The sequence below is a fragment of the Lasioglossum baleicum genome, chromosome 14 (assembly GCF_051020765.1).
Source record: "Lasioglossum baleicum chromosome 14, iyLasBale1, whole genome shotgun sequence".
Lineage (NCBI taxonomy): Eukaryota > Metazoa > Arthropoda > Insecta > Hymenoptera > Halictidae > Lasioglossum > Lasioglossum baleicum.
The window spans coordinates 11,716,994-11,734,181 of record NC_134942.1 but is presented as its reverse complement, the minus strand read 5'-3'; the positions used below and the strand labels follow the sequence as shown (position 1 = coordinate 11,734,181).

General features: G+C 38.1%; 1 protein-coding gene across 11 annotated transcripts in view; it reads left to right on the top strand.

Moving 5' to 3' along the window:
* The window catches only part of Ih (hyperpolarization activated cyclic nucleotide gated potassium channel Ih), a 278,665-nt gene that overhangs the window by 147,838 nt on the left and 113,639 nt on the right, over positions 1–17,188 (top strand). For all 11 annotated transcript variants that reach the window (XM_076438053.1, XM_076438052.1, XM_076438063.1 and 8 more), the window contains one exon: positions 15,002–15,402. In XM_076438053.1, coding sequence (XP_076294168.1) covers positions 15,002–15,402 — 401 coding nt within the window. The remainder of the gene's footprint in view (positions 1–15,001; positions 15,403–17,188) is intronic.

The window sequence follows — 17,188 nt, the reverse complement described above, 5'->3', positions numbered from 1 at the left end:
CTTCACCTTCCACGACGCTATTCCCATTCGCCTTGTCACGCGACGCGTTTCGTCTCTGTCGTGCATGTGCCATAACGTCACGTGACTGATAATAGAGTGACTGGACAATAGAGGGTAACTTCTTCCTCTAAATTCTAGTCAATTCCCTACATGATAACCTTGAATGAAATGAATTTATTTTGTTGATGATATTTTTATGAACAAGGCTGTATCAACCCCTTGTACTACGATTTATTTAATGGTTATAGTTAGACTGCGGATCTTTATGCATTTATGGCTTCTGAAAAAATTTTCAGAAAAGGGTGGAATATAAAATTCGACAGAGTTTAGTAGAATTTTTATTTCTTGGAGATCCGAAAAACTGCTAACACACTGGAAATAAGATAGTTTATTCCACTTTCTTAAAATTTGTCTACAAACATTGAAAATTGCATAAACAGCCGCAGTCTAGGAATAAAATGAAAATTTATATGTATCGAGTCCATATTAAACTCTCGAAAATGGCTATATACCAACAACAATAAGATAAAATTTTATTTTAGTTTATGAAGATTAATAACAATAACATATTCATTTGTTGCATATGAAATGTCCGATTTCAGAATGCAAATTCTAATGAAACTGCGGATTTACTGCATTTATGGCAAAGATAGGTGGGGGAACTTTCAAACAACAAAAAGATTACAAGAACTTTAGAGTACCAATACATTTTTTACAACTTAATAAAACGACTAACGAGGTTTATAACTCTATACATCACTTTGAGCCAGAAGTTTCTTCAATTTTGCAAGGGGTTAGTGTATAATGGAAATAATTAAATATTTGCAGTGAGAAGAATTTATTGGATAGGAACGACAGTTTATAGCGTTTTCAAATAAAAACTCAAAGCTAAAATTAAGATATTTATTCATAGATTTATTCGATAACACATTTTTCATTCTGTTCTGTTACTACAATATTTACCATTATGATTATCATGTTATTGAATAAATCTATGAATAAATATCTTAATTTCATGTTTGAATTTTAATTTAAAATCGCCACGAACTTTCGTTATGCAATATTTTATTGAAGACGGTTATGAACCTCGCTCAAATAATTTGTAGATGTAAATAACAAATATTCCGCGTGACGTAATATCGTCGGTGGTTTCATCTACGGCAAAAGTGTTCCGAGGAGGACGACGGCGGTTGAAATAGCAAAGCGGAGTTTCTATGTAAGCAGAAACGCGTTGGAAACGCAATCACGGTCGAACTTTTACTTTCATCCATCAAACTAGTCGCGCGACCGCGCAAGAAGCGAAATGCACGTTGAATAATCCGGCCGGCAGCCGTGAAATGCACTTTCATTTAGCACATAATCGAGTCGCAGTCGAACGGTATATTGTTTAGCATTAATTAACTCGCGGCGAAATCGAGATTACTGCTTCAATGACAGGGGTGGCTTGGTTAATCCGATAATTGACTTGGTAACCACATCAAAGTTGAATCAAAGCGACCTGCATGGCGCCAGCACCACCAGTCGCGCCAGTGTCGCATTGCGTAGGTGTGCACTTCCGCCCCGAGCCTAACTTCCTTAGCACGTAAGTGACAATGTCGTTTGTTAGTCACTGGCTCGTTAAAAATTATTTAAATTATATCAGAAACAATCGTCCAAATCGAATCGATCTACTTAATTCAAATTATTCCTAATGTAATTTCTGACATTTTTAATTATTTCTAATATAATTGCCGAAATTGAATCGATCTAATTATTTGAATTATATTAGAAATAATCGTCCAAATTGAATCGGTCTAATTATTCGAATTATTTCTAATATAATTACTGAGATAATTATTTCTAATACAATTATCGAAATTGAATCGATCTAACTATTTCAATCATATATTAGAAATAATTATCAAAATTGAAAGGATATAAATATTTGAATTTTTTCTAATATTATTTAATTATTTGAATTATATTAGAAATGATTGTCAAAATTATTCTTTATACAACATAAATATTTTCGTTTATCTTTAATAACTTCAGTGAGTTCAAAATAAGAGCTCCTGACAGTAAATACAAATTTAATCAGATATAATAAAGCAATCACTGTACACAAAAGGGATGACTTAAAAAACATTCTAAAAAATCAGTAAACGAGGGTGTAAATGAACATGAGCAAACTATGCAGTAGTCAAAGTCCGCTTTATAGGAGTTGATAATTAAAAGCTCTCAAAAGCGGTTTAAATTGTATAATCAGTGTCACTCGAACAATTGCAAACAGCGTTCACACAAACTCACCCTCGAGATATATCCTTTCATGCACATACTAAAAGCGCATACACCGTGTGCCCGTTGCGCACACAGTACCGCGTTTACATTCACGTTTCGCACATTTCTATCGACGCGAAATCGAACAAACTAGCGGATCAAGTGCTGTCACTGCCATAGCCATCAATTTGCACGAAAACGTGGGGCAAACTTGTGGAGGAAAATTTCCGATTCGTCAAATCTCAATAATCCCTGACGTACAAATTAAATAAAATTCGATGCGACCAAAGACTCTGTTTATTTTATAATTTATCATTTAATTTATCAATTTTTTTGCATAAATTCATAACATTCCTAGGATAATAATAGACAGCACGTGGTAGTAATATTAAACAATATTTTACATTAAACTCACCAAGAAATGCAATAAAAACAGTTCTGGACTAATGGTATTCTGTTTAAAGATCTGTATGATTCAATAATAAAAATTTTTAACGTTTACCATCTAGTTTCCACCTAGCTGGTTGAATTAATTGCAAAATGCAGGAGTTACATAGACTGGGATTTATTTCTTTCCTTAACAGTTTGATTGAGTTGAAGACAATATAACGGTACCATCAGATTTTTCAATGTTTTTACCATTTTCCATTCGATCTACTCGTTTTTGTCATAGATGCATAAAATCTGCAATCTAATTGTAACTATGAAGGTTGTGACCAACACAAACGCGCGCAGGTAGCGAACGTGTTAAAACACTATCTATGGGGGTAGTTTTTTATCCAAGTAAGAACGTAACATCCACACTCAATTCAGCACTCATACAACATGACTAATAGATCCAATAGGCTCGGACAACGCCCATACAATCCTCTGCAACCCCATATTGCCAATATAAAATACATAAGGGCGTATTCTGGTTTTCGAGGCTGTTTTTTAATATTTAGGAATTGTTTTCAGGGGAACGTTTGGACCTTTTACATTGGGATTTGCCACACATATTTATTGGCATTTCAAGTGCGCATGTAACGTTTTAAAAGTAAAAATAATCAAAATTACACAAGTTATATACATATACAGGGTGTCCCATTTAAGTTGAGTTTGTAAAAAATCTCGAAGACATGTGATTTAAAAAAAAACAAATGGACACATTTGTCCTTTAGTGTTTCGAGTGAGGAGTCAGATGACGCTACTAGTTTTTTCATGCGTGGGCGTTTTCAAGATTATTTCAAATTCATTACGTCTTTTTTTATTATAAACCCATATTCTTTATTACGGAATCATATTCTACGTAAAAAAGTGCACAACTTTTGTTGGAAACATTTTTTTGTAAGTTCATATTCATCAAGACATTTATATAGAGTATGTTTCCAAAACCATGGGTGGAGGGGTGCCATGATTCGAAGTTGTTTATTGATCAGTATGAATGCAGTTGCGAACCAAGCCAAAGTAAATGAAAAATCTTGGGTATCTACAGAATAGCGGCATGTTAAAGTATCAACTTCAGTATAAAATTTAGGGGGAAAAAGTGCAATATTTGGACCAGTCACACGACAACCCCTCGTAAAGTTGGGAAGCGCCGGAGTGGAAGGGTTAACAGTGGTTTCCTGCGCCAATGTGTGCAGGAGAAAGATTTCGAAGTAGCAGTATCGAACCAGGAAAAGCAGGAAGAGACAGAAGCGGGAGGGCGAAGAAAGAAAGAAAACGAAAGGGTGAAGGTAGGAGGAGGAGTAATGGTGAACAGGGGCGTACAAAAGCAACCACATGAAACCAGCGACATGGAAGGGAGTGAACAACAACCGTCGCATTGACAAACGCGCATTCCGGCTCTCGCGAGCTTTTGATCTCGAGCGCGTGCTGGAACGTCACCTGGAACAGCACGAGCCCCCGTTCTCTTCAGGCAAATTGGAAACGTAGCAATCGAAAGCGAACCTTGACACCTTTTTCTCTCTCGCTCTCTCTGCCCCGCCGGTTTCCCGTCTCTGTTGTCCCACCACCTGGCCGGCTCTCTGTTTCTCTGTCTTCGCCGGGTGTCTGTCTCTCGTTCTGGCCTACCTTGATGGTCGTTTTTCGAGAGGCGGCACACTCGACTCCGGGATATATGCTCTCCTCTTCGGCCGACCGCATCAGCCAGCGGGGAAGTTTCTTAAAATAGAATTCTAGTGTCGGCCGGAGGTTGCAGTGTGCATGTGCATTGAATGTACACAGACCGGGCCACTCGAGAGGGAACGGCTCGGGTTATCTTCTCTCTTTTTCCATCTCTATCTCCCCCTCTCTCTCTCTTCGTTGTGTTCGGGGGAGGCACGCGAATCCTGCCCCACGCTGCTGCACCCACGCTGCACCCGTGTTGCACCCGCGCACTCGCTCTCTCTCTCTGTCTCTGCACCCGCTCTGTGCACCCGCCGGCGTGTTTAACTGTGACAATCGTTTTTCTCAGGGTCAAAGTAAGTTTGCGTTTCTGCCTACCCCACACACGTTCACTAACTCCCCTCCCCTCTCTTTTTCTCTCTTGTTGCGTCCCGGGCCTAATGGGTTTCTCGATATCCAGACACCCCGAAAAGTGTCCGCGAGCGAACATCCTTCTCGCTGATAACAATCCGATCGTCTTTGTAGCACGTTAGTGGATTGAACGGGTTACGAGATGACGAGTCTATTTGGTTGGGTTGAGCCTTTGTTTGAGCCAGAATCTTTCACAGAATCTTTCGGACAAACTCACCCTCTCGAACCCGAACAGAAACTTTGTTTTTAATTGTTTTATGGTGGAATGTTTGGTGACGTATTTGTGAGGTTCTTCTGATTGAGATGAGCCTAAATATGATAGAATTCGGAGCATGTTTGCTCGTTCGATTGGCCACTCTGTAGAGCTTCGATTATCGGAACCGATCATATCTGTTCTGTGTAAACAGATCAATTTAAAACGATCTATGTATAGTAGAATTCATTGTACGAATCAGTAAAGATTTAATCTGACATTGTAGTTCGGATAATCGAGGCTCTACAGTATCATGACATAGGGTACTTGCTCAATTACTGGGTCATTAAGCTAATTTGTTAATTCATGAATTAAGTAATGAAGTATTTGATTTTAACACTACACCTACCGACCATCACACATTATTACAAACTTTTTGAGCACATTAGTGTGCCTTTACAAACATTTTGAGCACATTAGCGTGCCTTTACAAATGTTTCGAGCACATTAGCGTGCCTTTACAAATGTTTCGAGCAGACCAATGCGCCTTTACAAACGTTTCGAGCAGACCAATATGCCTTTACAAACATTTTGAGCACATTAGTGTACCTTTACAAAGATTTTGAGCACATTAGCGTGCCTTTACAAATGTTACGAGCAGAGCACTGTGCCTTTAAAAATGTTTCGAGCAGACCAATGTGCCTTTGTAAACGTTTTCAGCAGATCAATGTGCCTTTACAAACATTTTGAGCGCATTAGTGTGCCTCCAAGCAGTCTGCTCGTTTATGTACATGTGTGCCTCTAATTAAAGTGCCTGTTTGAACACTGCTCCCTTAAAAATTGTTATTCTCTTTGAATAAGTGTTTTCACGATTCATTTTTTGTTATAAAAGTAGAAATATGCAAACGTGAAATATGTTGCTTGGAATGAATGTGGAAAGACTTCAGGCTGAAGGGCTCACAGCCGCATTGGAAATGTCAATAATGTCTCGAACAGGTCTAAACTATAAAATAACTGAAGTAATTGGTACATTGTGTACAATACTGAACTAGACGCCGGTTCCCTGTTGGCATGATCCCGCTTGTTAACCTCCGAAGCCAAACCATACTCTTTATGGTCCCGTTGGGTTTACTGCTTCGAGATGATAGTATTACGTTAAATATATAGTCGGTGGAGAAGGTGTAACGAACTCGTAAAATTAGGCCCCAGAGGGCCGACACAGCTTGACAAAACCATAATTGGTTTTAGGGAGAAGTCGGTTTGGAATCAAGGGGGACAATGATGATACTTATCAGCAGATAGCGGATCATACACGTTTATAGTTTAATATTTTCATAGTTTCTCATGGAAACAACACGGTGATAAAAAATTCTATCCTCCATTAAAAGATTTGTGGTACGAACAAAGAGAAAACGTCGATATTTTAATTTTTTATTTGCAAATAAAATAGAATTGTAAGCCATAGAGAACCCGTAGAACCCATCAACGCTTTGAGTGCCCGTTAAAAAATTCAATAAAATAATTTATATATATAATAATAACATAAAAATCTTTCACCTTTCTAACATTTTGCAAAAATTCATTTGCAAAACCTGACAAATAATCCAACGTGATATTTCCAGTAGACGTGGCACTAAATGTATTAATATGGGACATTAAAAGGTATCTCGTTGTAATCCTAGTATATCCACAAAGAGGATTATTCCTCGAATACTAAGCAAAACAGAATCATAAAACGTGATTTCACGGATACACAAGTGATCATATAATAGTGATCTAATCTATCTGTTCGTTTCGCTAATTCAGACAAACTATGCCCAAGAGTCTTTATTGCCGAAAAACGAAAATCATGCGAGTTCTTTGATCTACGTCCGCGCCGATGGCAATGGTGCTATAAAGTCTTTTATCTGACTTGTCCGCGCCTGATAATGGGTCACGCCCTTCTAGATCTACAAGAAAATATGAAGAGAACCTCTACATGCTCTAGGTCCAATTAAATTTTTATTAATTAACTTGCTCGATGAACATTATTTATTTATAGCATTTTTATTTGATTTTCTACAACTAGGCGTACAAAGATGTTCATCCTCTTGACGATCTTGCCTTATAATATCGAGTCAGACTCGCAAATTGGAAAATTTTAAAGAAAGAATTTTTAAGAAAATTTTATTTCTCAATAAAATACAATTCTGTCTTTCTATCATCGGCTATTGGACAAACTGTAGACGTATAATCGATTTATTACATTATTAGCCAATTATTGGGCGTACCAGTCTCATATTTTCACAAGAAATCGCTATTTATGTAGTTTCACGCTGAATAGGACGTTCTGTATACTGTGCATACGTAGCTGTTGCCCTAGCTTCGTCAATGATGTCGGTACTCTGGAGGTTACTAGTTTACTATATCTTGTCCAGCAACTGTAGCTGAGCTAAGAGATGGTGGAAGATTAATTAGCCCTCGCATAGCCGATACCAGGTTACACTTAACCCGTCTTTGTGTTTAAAGTGTGCTCGCAAGAAATAGGAAAATGTCCAGAAAATATATTCTGCAAATACGTCCACGTCCCACTTTTAAACTCTTCATTTATAACTGAAACGTAAAGCTATGTTCACCAGTTTTACAGAATATTTAAAACATTTCATTTCACGTTGAACTTTACGATATTAAAATGCAGTACAGCCTCTGGCTAAACAATTAGAAAATGTGGAAGGTCGTGGTCCCAAGTGTTTTTACTAAAATCTTCAGACCTGGACAGAATTTAATTTCGAGTTTCTAATATTTTAATACAATAACAACAATACAAAGTATAACTTATATATTATTCCTGCCTTTTCATCTGACTCATTGCTACCTCGTTCGTTGCATACTAGCTTATAAAGTATTTAAAACATTTTACATTTAATTTCATGATATTAAAAGGCTGTACAGCCCCTGGCTAAACAATTATAAAATGTAGAAGGTCGTGGTCCCAAGTGTTTTTACTAAAATCTTCAGACCTGGACAGAATTTAATTTCGAGTTTCTAATATTTTAATACAATAATAACAATTATATCTTCACGCTTCTACTTCGTTCGTTGCATGCTAGCCATCCCCACCACGAGTCGTTAGACCTCCCAACAATTCGTGGTGGGGATTGTGGTGGTCAAGTAGGGGATCGGAAAAACGGTTCGCGTGATTGGCTACCTCCCTTGTTTCACAACCTCGATCTTTCCACGAATTTTCCCGTGTCGCACAACGAGCGAGGCACTCCTGTACTCCGCGGACGCGTTTCGCCTCAAGAGTGAAAAGCAGCGGGGCCTCGCGGCTTTGTTTTTCCAGCTTTTGCGCTCCCAGGGTGCCTATCACGTGTCTCAGCCAGATATCTGTCGGCCGTATTTCGTCTCCCTGACCCGTCCGTCGTTTTCTCTCGAGCCTGCGAGTGAAACGTGCGCGGAACGCAGAGCCTCGCACACAAGGTGAGACCGCCGCTACTCGTCGCTATTTTCGCGCACCCTCCATCCCCATCCACGTTCCCTTCATCCCCCTTCGTCCCCGTTTATCCCCCAGCCCTGTAGGTGTATTGTTCGCGGCTCGTATCGGAGCTGGTTAATTGGGGAAAGGATAATTAGCGTTCGATCAAAGTGGCCAGGTCGCGCGGGCGCGCGCGACGACTTCCCACTCCCCTTCACCGCTACGAAAGAATGATCACAATAACGTTGTTCCTCGGCCGGTCTCGATAGATGGTAACATTGGGCTCCGATTCGCTCTGCAGAACTGGGTCGTTCTCTCTCGGCCGTTCTCAAATCGTGCGTGTCCATTGTCTTCCCGAAGGATCTCGCGTTTCCACTGATGCCCAGGGATTCTTAGCAGTATCTCCCCTCCACCCTCTCACCCTTTATGTATCCGTTAAAAGATTATTCAATGGAGCTGCTGCAGAATCAGCTGTCTGCGCCGTGAATGTCGCTAGGAAACATCTATTAACGGTCGCCGTCCGGACGACGTCTCGGCTTGAACTTACACCAGGAACAATGATTCTTTTCAGAACGATGATAAACAGCCCCCTTTTCACGCGAGCGCACCCTCCATCGCTCTCTGAATGGGAGCGTCGCGATTTTATTAATTAATTTACTCTTTGTCTGTCTCTGGCGAGACGTCCACGGTCCTGAAATGATGAGACACTCCACATTTTACATGTCTATGTATATTTAACAGCAAATCCAAATTATTATCTCGACCATCGATCTTTTTTCTAGTTTTATATAATATGTGACAAATAGATAGCACATCTTCCATTTTTTAAAGTTCTGCAGTCAAAACTGGGGAGGAAATACATTTTTCATGCTGTGACATGCGCGATATTGTTCGGGACATTCATTTTGACAATACTATGAATGCAAATGTAAAGTTTGAGGTGTGAAAATTTTCAAAAAGTTTTAGATTTTAGAAAATCTTTTCCCGTACAGAGTTGATAACACTTCAACATTTCAAAATCTAAAATATTAGTCGTTTTGGAAGATCGGGGACATTATTCTGAAAAAACGATATTCTAAAATATTAGATATAATGATTATATGAAAATTAAACTAATTTAAAATTAGAGTAATTTAAAAAATTTCTATTTTATAAAAATCAAGAGGACACCTTTTACTTTTAAAGATCAATACAGTAAAAGCGCGTTGTCGATCGAACCACTAAATACAGTTGAAGTTGTATCATGTTTGGCGTTATTTTAATCAGAAAAATGCCAGAAATAAGTTAATGAATGTCCCATAAAAAAATATGTATTGAAAAATAATGTATTTCTAACATGCTTCGACCACGCGATCCGTATTTCATTCTGTTCTTCTCTATGTTCGGCTCTCGATTGAAGTGTCGGCGCGGTAGACGCAGTCATAAAAAAATAGTGTCACCTAAACGATCACTGTCAGTGTAGAACGCGGCTGTTTGACAGTAAACGCGCTTTTACTGTATATATTTTTGACTTGATAATATTGTAGCTGATGTCACGAGTTCAACGACCTGGATTGTTATACCCTTAAATTTTAACCAAGCTAAAATCTTAACGAACTGCTAGATCGGCCGCCCGGATAGTGCGCCGGTACGAATCGGTTCGCGCAGATTCGCGAATAATCGCAGCAAATCCTCGAAGTGTACACACGATAATGCCGTCCAATTCTCTGAGGTCAGTTTCAAGTACGCCGATGAATATTTATTAGCGCTGAATCAAGGGACTCCGGCGACGCTTACGGAATACAAATCGCCACGCGTACACTTGTCGCGAGGCAAACGTCAATGCCTTGCCTGCGACGAACGCATTCACGCTCGACAAGAGGGACGCGCGATGAAATTGTTATTTAACGATTTAACATACATTGTCCGCATAATTATAAGGTCAAGGTGATCTCGCCTTCGGTTACTCTTACGTCGTGAAAGCGGGGGACACGAAAACGTTACACGACTGCCGCTTTTCGCTTCCGTCAAATAGAACAAAGAAGCGCAAAATACAATCAAATATTGTTCGCGATTTAATCACGTATTGAAATCTTTCACTGGGGAAACACAATTTTGTTGAAAATGTAGGTGTCTATTGATTAAATGGAAATTTTATTTTCTCGTTAAGGTTTAAACGTTGAAATTAAATTACTGTTGTTGATTAAGGGTACGAGAACTTTTGTTGAAATTAATTGGATTTCATTATGACATATTACTAGACTGCGGATTTTATGCATTTATGACGAAAATGGGTAAACACAATTTAAAGCAGTGGACATGTTAAAAAGATTTGAAGATATCAGCGAATTGGCTTCAGCTTAATCAGATAATTAAACGAATAAAGAAATTTTTATTTCACGCTTGTGTTTTGCAATCAATGCACACATTTTTTATTTTGCATAATGATCCGCAGTCTACATATTACACAGCAATGTACTAATTGGAAAATTTAAATTGATTACTAGACTGCGGATCTTTATGCAAAATAAAAATATTGTGCATCTATTGTGGGAACCAGTAGTTAAATAAAAATTAATTTCACCCCTTTAATAGTCTTCTTACGGTGAGAACAACGTAACCATATTCTTCACGGTTTTATATTTCATCCAGTTAATTTCTTCATAAATGCATTATGATCCACAGTCTATTGATTACTTTTGGCTAGGTTTAAGTGTCTGGATAGTCTTGGACTTTTAAATTATAATTTTTGGGAAATCTTTCTTGCATATCATTTCGCAAACCAATGCTTCTAATTGATCATAAAAAATCAGGTCGCGTTTGGTACAATTATAAAAAAGTTATTCTATTTTAAAGGGCGTACGAATACTTTTTACACCCACTGTACATATTTACATAGATATGTTTATGATAAAATGTATTTACTGTCTGAATAATCTGTTTCCATCATAATCTGCAATAATACATTATGTTGGGAACGAACATTAAAGAAACACAACTTGTTTAAACATTGTTGAAGATCATATACATTAATTAAACCATAGCGACCACATAGACAGAAATATCTGACGTGAAATGCGACTATGATCATAAATAATCAACTCTGGCCATAAATAATGAACTTAATGACATTAACATGAATATTAAATCGCAATTTCTAATTATAATCAGTCGATTGATTTCACAGTTCGATAGCCTTACACATATATATATCATAAATTAGATTGTATCAGCCCACAAGATTTAATTCTCCCGCTTATTATCATATCGACCGCAGGGAGCATTGGCGAGTCGAAATCGTGTTTGCTCGAGGAGAGGTCAGAGAAAGAATAGTGAAAGAGCAGAAGAAGGTTTTGCGAAATGTCGCAGTATCGTCGATGGCAGACATTTATCTGGAATTACGATCAGGGGCAACGGGTAACCGCAGAAGAAATCGTTTTCTGCCAAACGAGCTGTCGATCGCAGCATACCGAGATCGTTATGCCAGGTTCCTTGTCGTTCGATCTTCTTGCGATCTGGCCTCATCGGAAGGCTGTTTTTCCTGTCAACCGTCGATTCATCGTCGATAAATGTGTCTCGAACGATTGCGATTCCAGAATCCTTGGGAAAGTTCGAAACTCTCCTCGAAAAACAAAATGAAATCAGCATCTTCGATCTTTTCCAATATCAAACACGATTTCATACTCTCCTCTTATAATCATTATCATTTTAACTCTTTGCACTCGAAAAATAAACATTTTTTCTGATCTAGAATATTCACATTTTATGTAATTTTTTCATTTTATGCATATTAAACAAATACAATTTACTCGTACTACAATGTTTAGTGATTTATTAAATTTTATTATTATTAGATATAAACAAATTAAATAATGTCAAAACTATGTTGGTGCTTCAGAGGCAAAACTGAAGTGCTAAGGTTAAACAATATTTTTCATGTTCCACAATATATTCATGTAAATGCAGTTCCTTCATATATTAAAATTATCTATTATTATCATTATTATGATAAAAAATTCAAAACAATTAGTGCAATTTAAAGCAATAGACAGACTAAGAGAATTTAAGTAATTACAGCTGACTAAAATCAATAAAAATAATTCATAAGAACAATTTTTATTTTACACAAAGATATCTGCAGTCTAATTATTATTCATAATTGATTTTGTGTAAATCAGAACAGATATATTAATTTTTCTGAGTGTACAGATTTTTTCTTGTACTTCGTAATATTCGCAGATTTTCTGCATGCATGAAGATCAGTCTTCACAATCATTCTGTCATCAGCGAAAATTTTTAACTCGATAACGTGTCAAGAGTTTGTTAAAGGGTCTATTAAACTAGTTTTAAAATAAACACACTTGAGAGTCGAGCGAAACAATTATAAAACACTTAACAATTTAAACGATCATTTATTAAATATTTCCTACAAATGTACTTGCTATTTGTTCTACTTATGTTTAATGCTGTTGAGAATTTCTTACGTGTAAACGAAAATATAGAACAGACGAGACGACAAAAAAGAAGTTCACGTATAATTTTTGGGGTCGCAATTAGGCGATTCGGCCTAGCGTAGTTCGTTCATCCGGAATGAAACGTGATAATCTGGGCGTTTCGACGTCGCGATCTCGTAATCGTTTAAAGCAACGGTTCGAGGATATCGATTCGACAAAGTTCGCCGGAGTAACGAGAGAATCTGCGGACAATTTGTCGAGATCGATAAGACCCGGTGATAAGCCGCGAGTGTCCGGAATCGCAAGGACGAGTCGAGAGATGGAAAGATTAAGAAGTGGAACAAGAGTCGAGGACAGTTTTGCAAACGAGCCGCTTCGGTCGGACAGCTCCAAGGGTAACTATTAGAACGTGCCGACTAAGGACGGGATATGTGTACCGATCGCTATTAAGATAAAAGCGTTGCTCCTTCCGCGACGATTTCGCTGCTCGTTCACGAATCAAATCAGTCACCAGCACGCGTATGGAGATTGCGACGCTTTGCTCGTTCCTTCAATCCTATTTTCACTTCTTTCTACTTTCCATTTTCTTCTATGTATTGAGTTGACAAGGAAGTACTTTCGGTATTTTAAGGTGAAATAAAAGTCAATTTTTCTATTCGAGCAATGAACTTTAATCAGTAGAATATTTTCCATTTTGTTCGATGATCTTTTGCCATCTTTCTGGTAGCTTCATAATTCCGCGCTCATGAAACTTCAAAATTTACCCAAAATTAGGTTTCATTTCAACTTAAATTACCGAAATTACTTTCTTGCCAACCCAATATAATGCTGCAAGATTCGTTTTCTCCTTTAACCATCGGATGTCCGAACTTGGGTTCCATTTTGACCCAGAACTACAATTACAGAACATCTAAATTATATTCGTTATTATTATATGTAGATAAAGAAAGGTGACAAGGATGAATTTGAATAGTTTCATGACGTAATTCTTCCAAAGTCATACTGATGGTCCTTTCAAGGTCGTCGGCATAGTTCTGCATATTATATAATATATATATATATCTTTTTTAACGCGATGTTGTAGTCGGCATATATTATCAAGACCAGTTGAATGGGCTACAAAACTATGATCTTGAAGTGACCATCATGATGAAAAAGTGGATTGAAATTCGAGGAATGTAAAAACGGAGTTATTTCATTTTTATCACCATTCTTATCACCAGATTAACGGCTGGAAACTGTTCAATCCCATCTTTGCCACTTTTTTCTACCTTGATTAGTAACGGTAATTATTTATTATAGGTGTTCAATTTAAAGGGAACCCCCTGATATATGGATTGTAATACTAACGTAATACGAACATTTTTTTTAACCTAGAAAATTGTCGAAACGATACGCCGTTGTGCCTTTTCGAGAATAGTACAGGCAGCTAAGAAAGGGGGCGTCCTTTTCTATCGGTACACGTCTCCCGGACGCCTACGATCGTCCGACATCTGTATACGCGCCATTTTGTGCCCAATATGCAAGATGGGAGGCCCAGAAAATCTATAAAACATTTATAAAATGGTGCAAATTCAATCCAGCTGCCTAGCTACAGCTTCCAGCTGCAAATTGATTATTTCAATGCCAACAGAGTATATGTATAAGCGGGCCCAATAATTTGTTGACCTATTGAACTTTTACCAAAATTTTGGTTGGACCTAGAAAATTATCGAAACCTTTTCGAAAATAGCACAGGAAGATAACAAAGGGAGAGGCCTTCTCTATCTGTACACGTCCCCCGAACGCGTACGATCGTCCGACATCTGTAACGCGCCATTTTGTGCCCAGTATACAAGATGGGAGGCCCAGAAAAATCTATAGAACATTTATAAAATGATGCAAATTCAATCCAGCTGCAAATTGATTATTTCAATGCCAATTGATCTATTGAACTGTTTCGAAATTTTGGTTGGTCCTAGAAAAATCTCGAAACCGTTTCGAGAATAGCACAGGCAGGTAACAAAGCGAGAAGCCTTTTCTATCTGTACACGTCCCCCGAACGCCTACGAGCGTGCACCTGCATGCGAGCCGTTTTGCGCCGATCGTACAGGATGATAGTTGTCGAGCAGGACGGTGGTGATTTTTCATTGAAAAACGAACGTGTTTTTTCTGTTTTTCTGATCGCAGGGAGGGCGAGGGTGGCGGCGGTGGCGGCCGTTCTGTGACCAACGCTGGTGGGGGTGGAGGAGGAGGTGGAGGTCGACGGGCACCGAGTTTACGACTGGTGAACGGAAGAGCGCCTACGGGGGTCAGTTTGCACACCAGCAGCACAGAATCCGTTCGTTCACCCCATCACCACCTCGGCCAGCAGCTGCAGGGCAGCAACTATAATAACAATAACAACAACAACCATAATAACAACAATAACTGCCACGCCGGTAATAACCCCGCCGCGAACAATCATCCACGGCTTAACAAAGATGACAGCATCAAGATCAGCATCGAGAACACGAACACCTGCACCGACAGCCTCGTCACTGCTCTAGACGACGAGACCTTGCTCATCACTGATTTCCCGGGCGACACAGGTGAGTCATTGATTTCCTGCTGTCTGTCTATACATCGCTCTATTCTTGCAACCCTGAGGAGGTCGCGGCCGATCGGGCTGATACGGTTAGGAGTTTATGGATTTTTCTACTAAATTGAAAATTGGCTATGTCAATTCCAAGATATGAGAGCCACTTGGAAGTTGCCTTCTTCCTTCAACCCCTTGCTCCACGATTTATTTTACGGTTGCAGGTGTAACAACATCGTCATTGATAACTTCTTAAAAGAAGTTTGTATTTATTGTGTGCCTATTGACAACGACAACATAGAATTTTATTAATAATATCATACATTTTTGGTAGATCTTGTTCCAAATCTCCATCGCGAGTCTGACTGGAAGGGTTATCGAAGGGTAACCCTTTGCTCTACGATTTATTCGGTTGCAGGGATTACAACATCGTCATTGATAACTTCTTAAAGGAAGTTTGTATATATTGTGTGTCTATGCACGGTGTCCCATTTCTGTTACACGGGGTATGGTTTCAAAGCTCTATAGAGAGGTGCATTCTTTTATATTTTATTTGACATGTTAAAGGTCATTTTAAGGTCAAGTTCACTTTTTTAAATGGAAACATAATTTTTTTATTACACAAACTTATTCTATGATAAAAAGCAAGTAAGTTTTATTCGAAACGTTTTTAATTCGACAACAGCTTTCTAAGTTGTTCAATGATAAAGTCAAAAGAAGTGCATAGCCTAATGGCGCTGGGCTACTAGGCACTTCTTCTGGTGTCTTTACCATTGAATAACTTGGAAAGAGTTGTTGTCGAATTAAAAAACGTTTCGAATAAAACTTACTTGATTTTTTCTCGCTCTAGCTAACTCCTAAAATTCAGTAAAATTTAATAACAATTAATTCCGTCCTTCAAACAGATCAAGTACACTGTATAACTCCAAGATAAACGTATCCAAACAATATGCAATAAGTCCGCTCAAAAGCGTCTAAAAAGGTTTCACTTAGCGCGAGCACTCGAAATTGATTTTCACTCGTATATTTAGGACAGACACCACTGAAGGGGGTTAATTTTAGCCTGCTAGAAGAGAGTAGTCTTCGCGTGAGTGCTCATGACAAATGTTTATATCATCACGAAGGATAGTGAGTTTATATATTATCCGGCGTTGGAAAGAACCGTACAGGGTGTCGCAAAAATATTATGCTTTCTTGAAAGGGGTGATTCCACATGTCATTTGAAGTAACGTTTTCCTTTGCAAAAATGTTCTCCGTGGTTTTGTTGAGGAATTATTAACGAAAAACAGAGACTAATCAGAGCATAGGTCCTTCTGAATGTAGCGTTGGCACTGGCCGAGCTGTCCATGTTTTTCTTTAATAATTCTTTAACAATGTCGTGAAGATATCAAGAATCACCCCTTGCAAGTAGGATGACGATTTTTGTTTTTCAATGGTTAAATACAAAGATGAAAACCCTTGCAATTCGTACAAAAATACATATGTATATATTTTCAGGAACCTCGAATGTATGGTTTAGTACTTTTCATGGGAGATTACATTTTTCAAACAATAATGGTTTAAAATGATTGAAGCTTTTTATTTACGAATCTAAAAAAAGACTGAAACTTTTTTACAAAACTATATTAATTCGATAATGGAAATAGTGAGTATGTTTCATCGGGGTTTTTTAATTAAAACAGAATTTGTGAACAAAGTGTCCCAAAAGTATTATGAAGTAAAGGTCTTTTGAAGTAGATTTTTCCTTTGCGAAAATGTTCTCCGCGGATTTGTTGAGGAGGTATTAACGAAAAACAGGG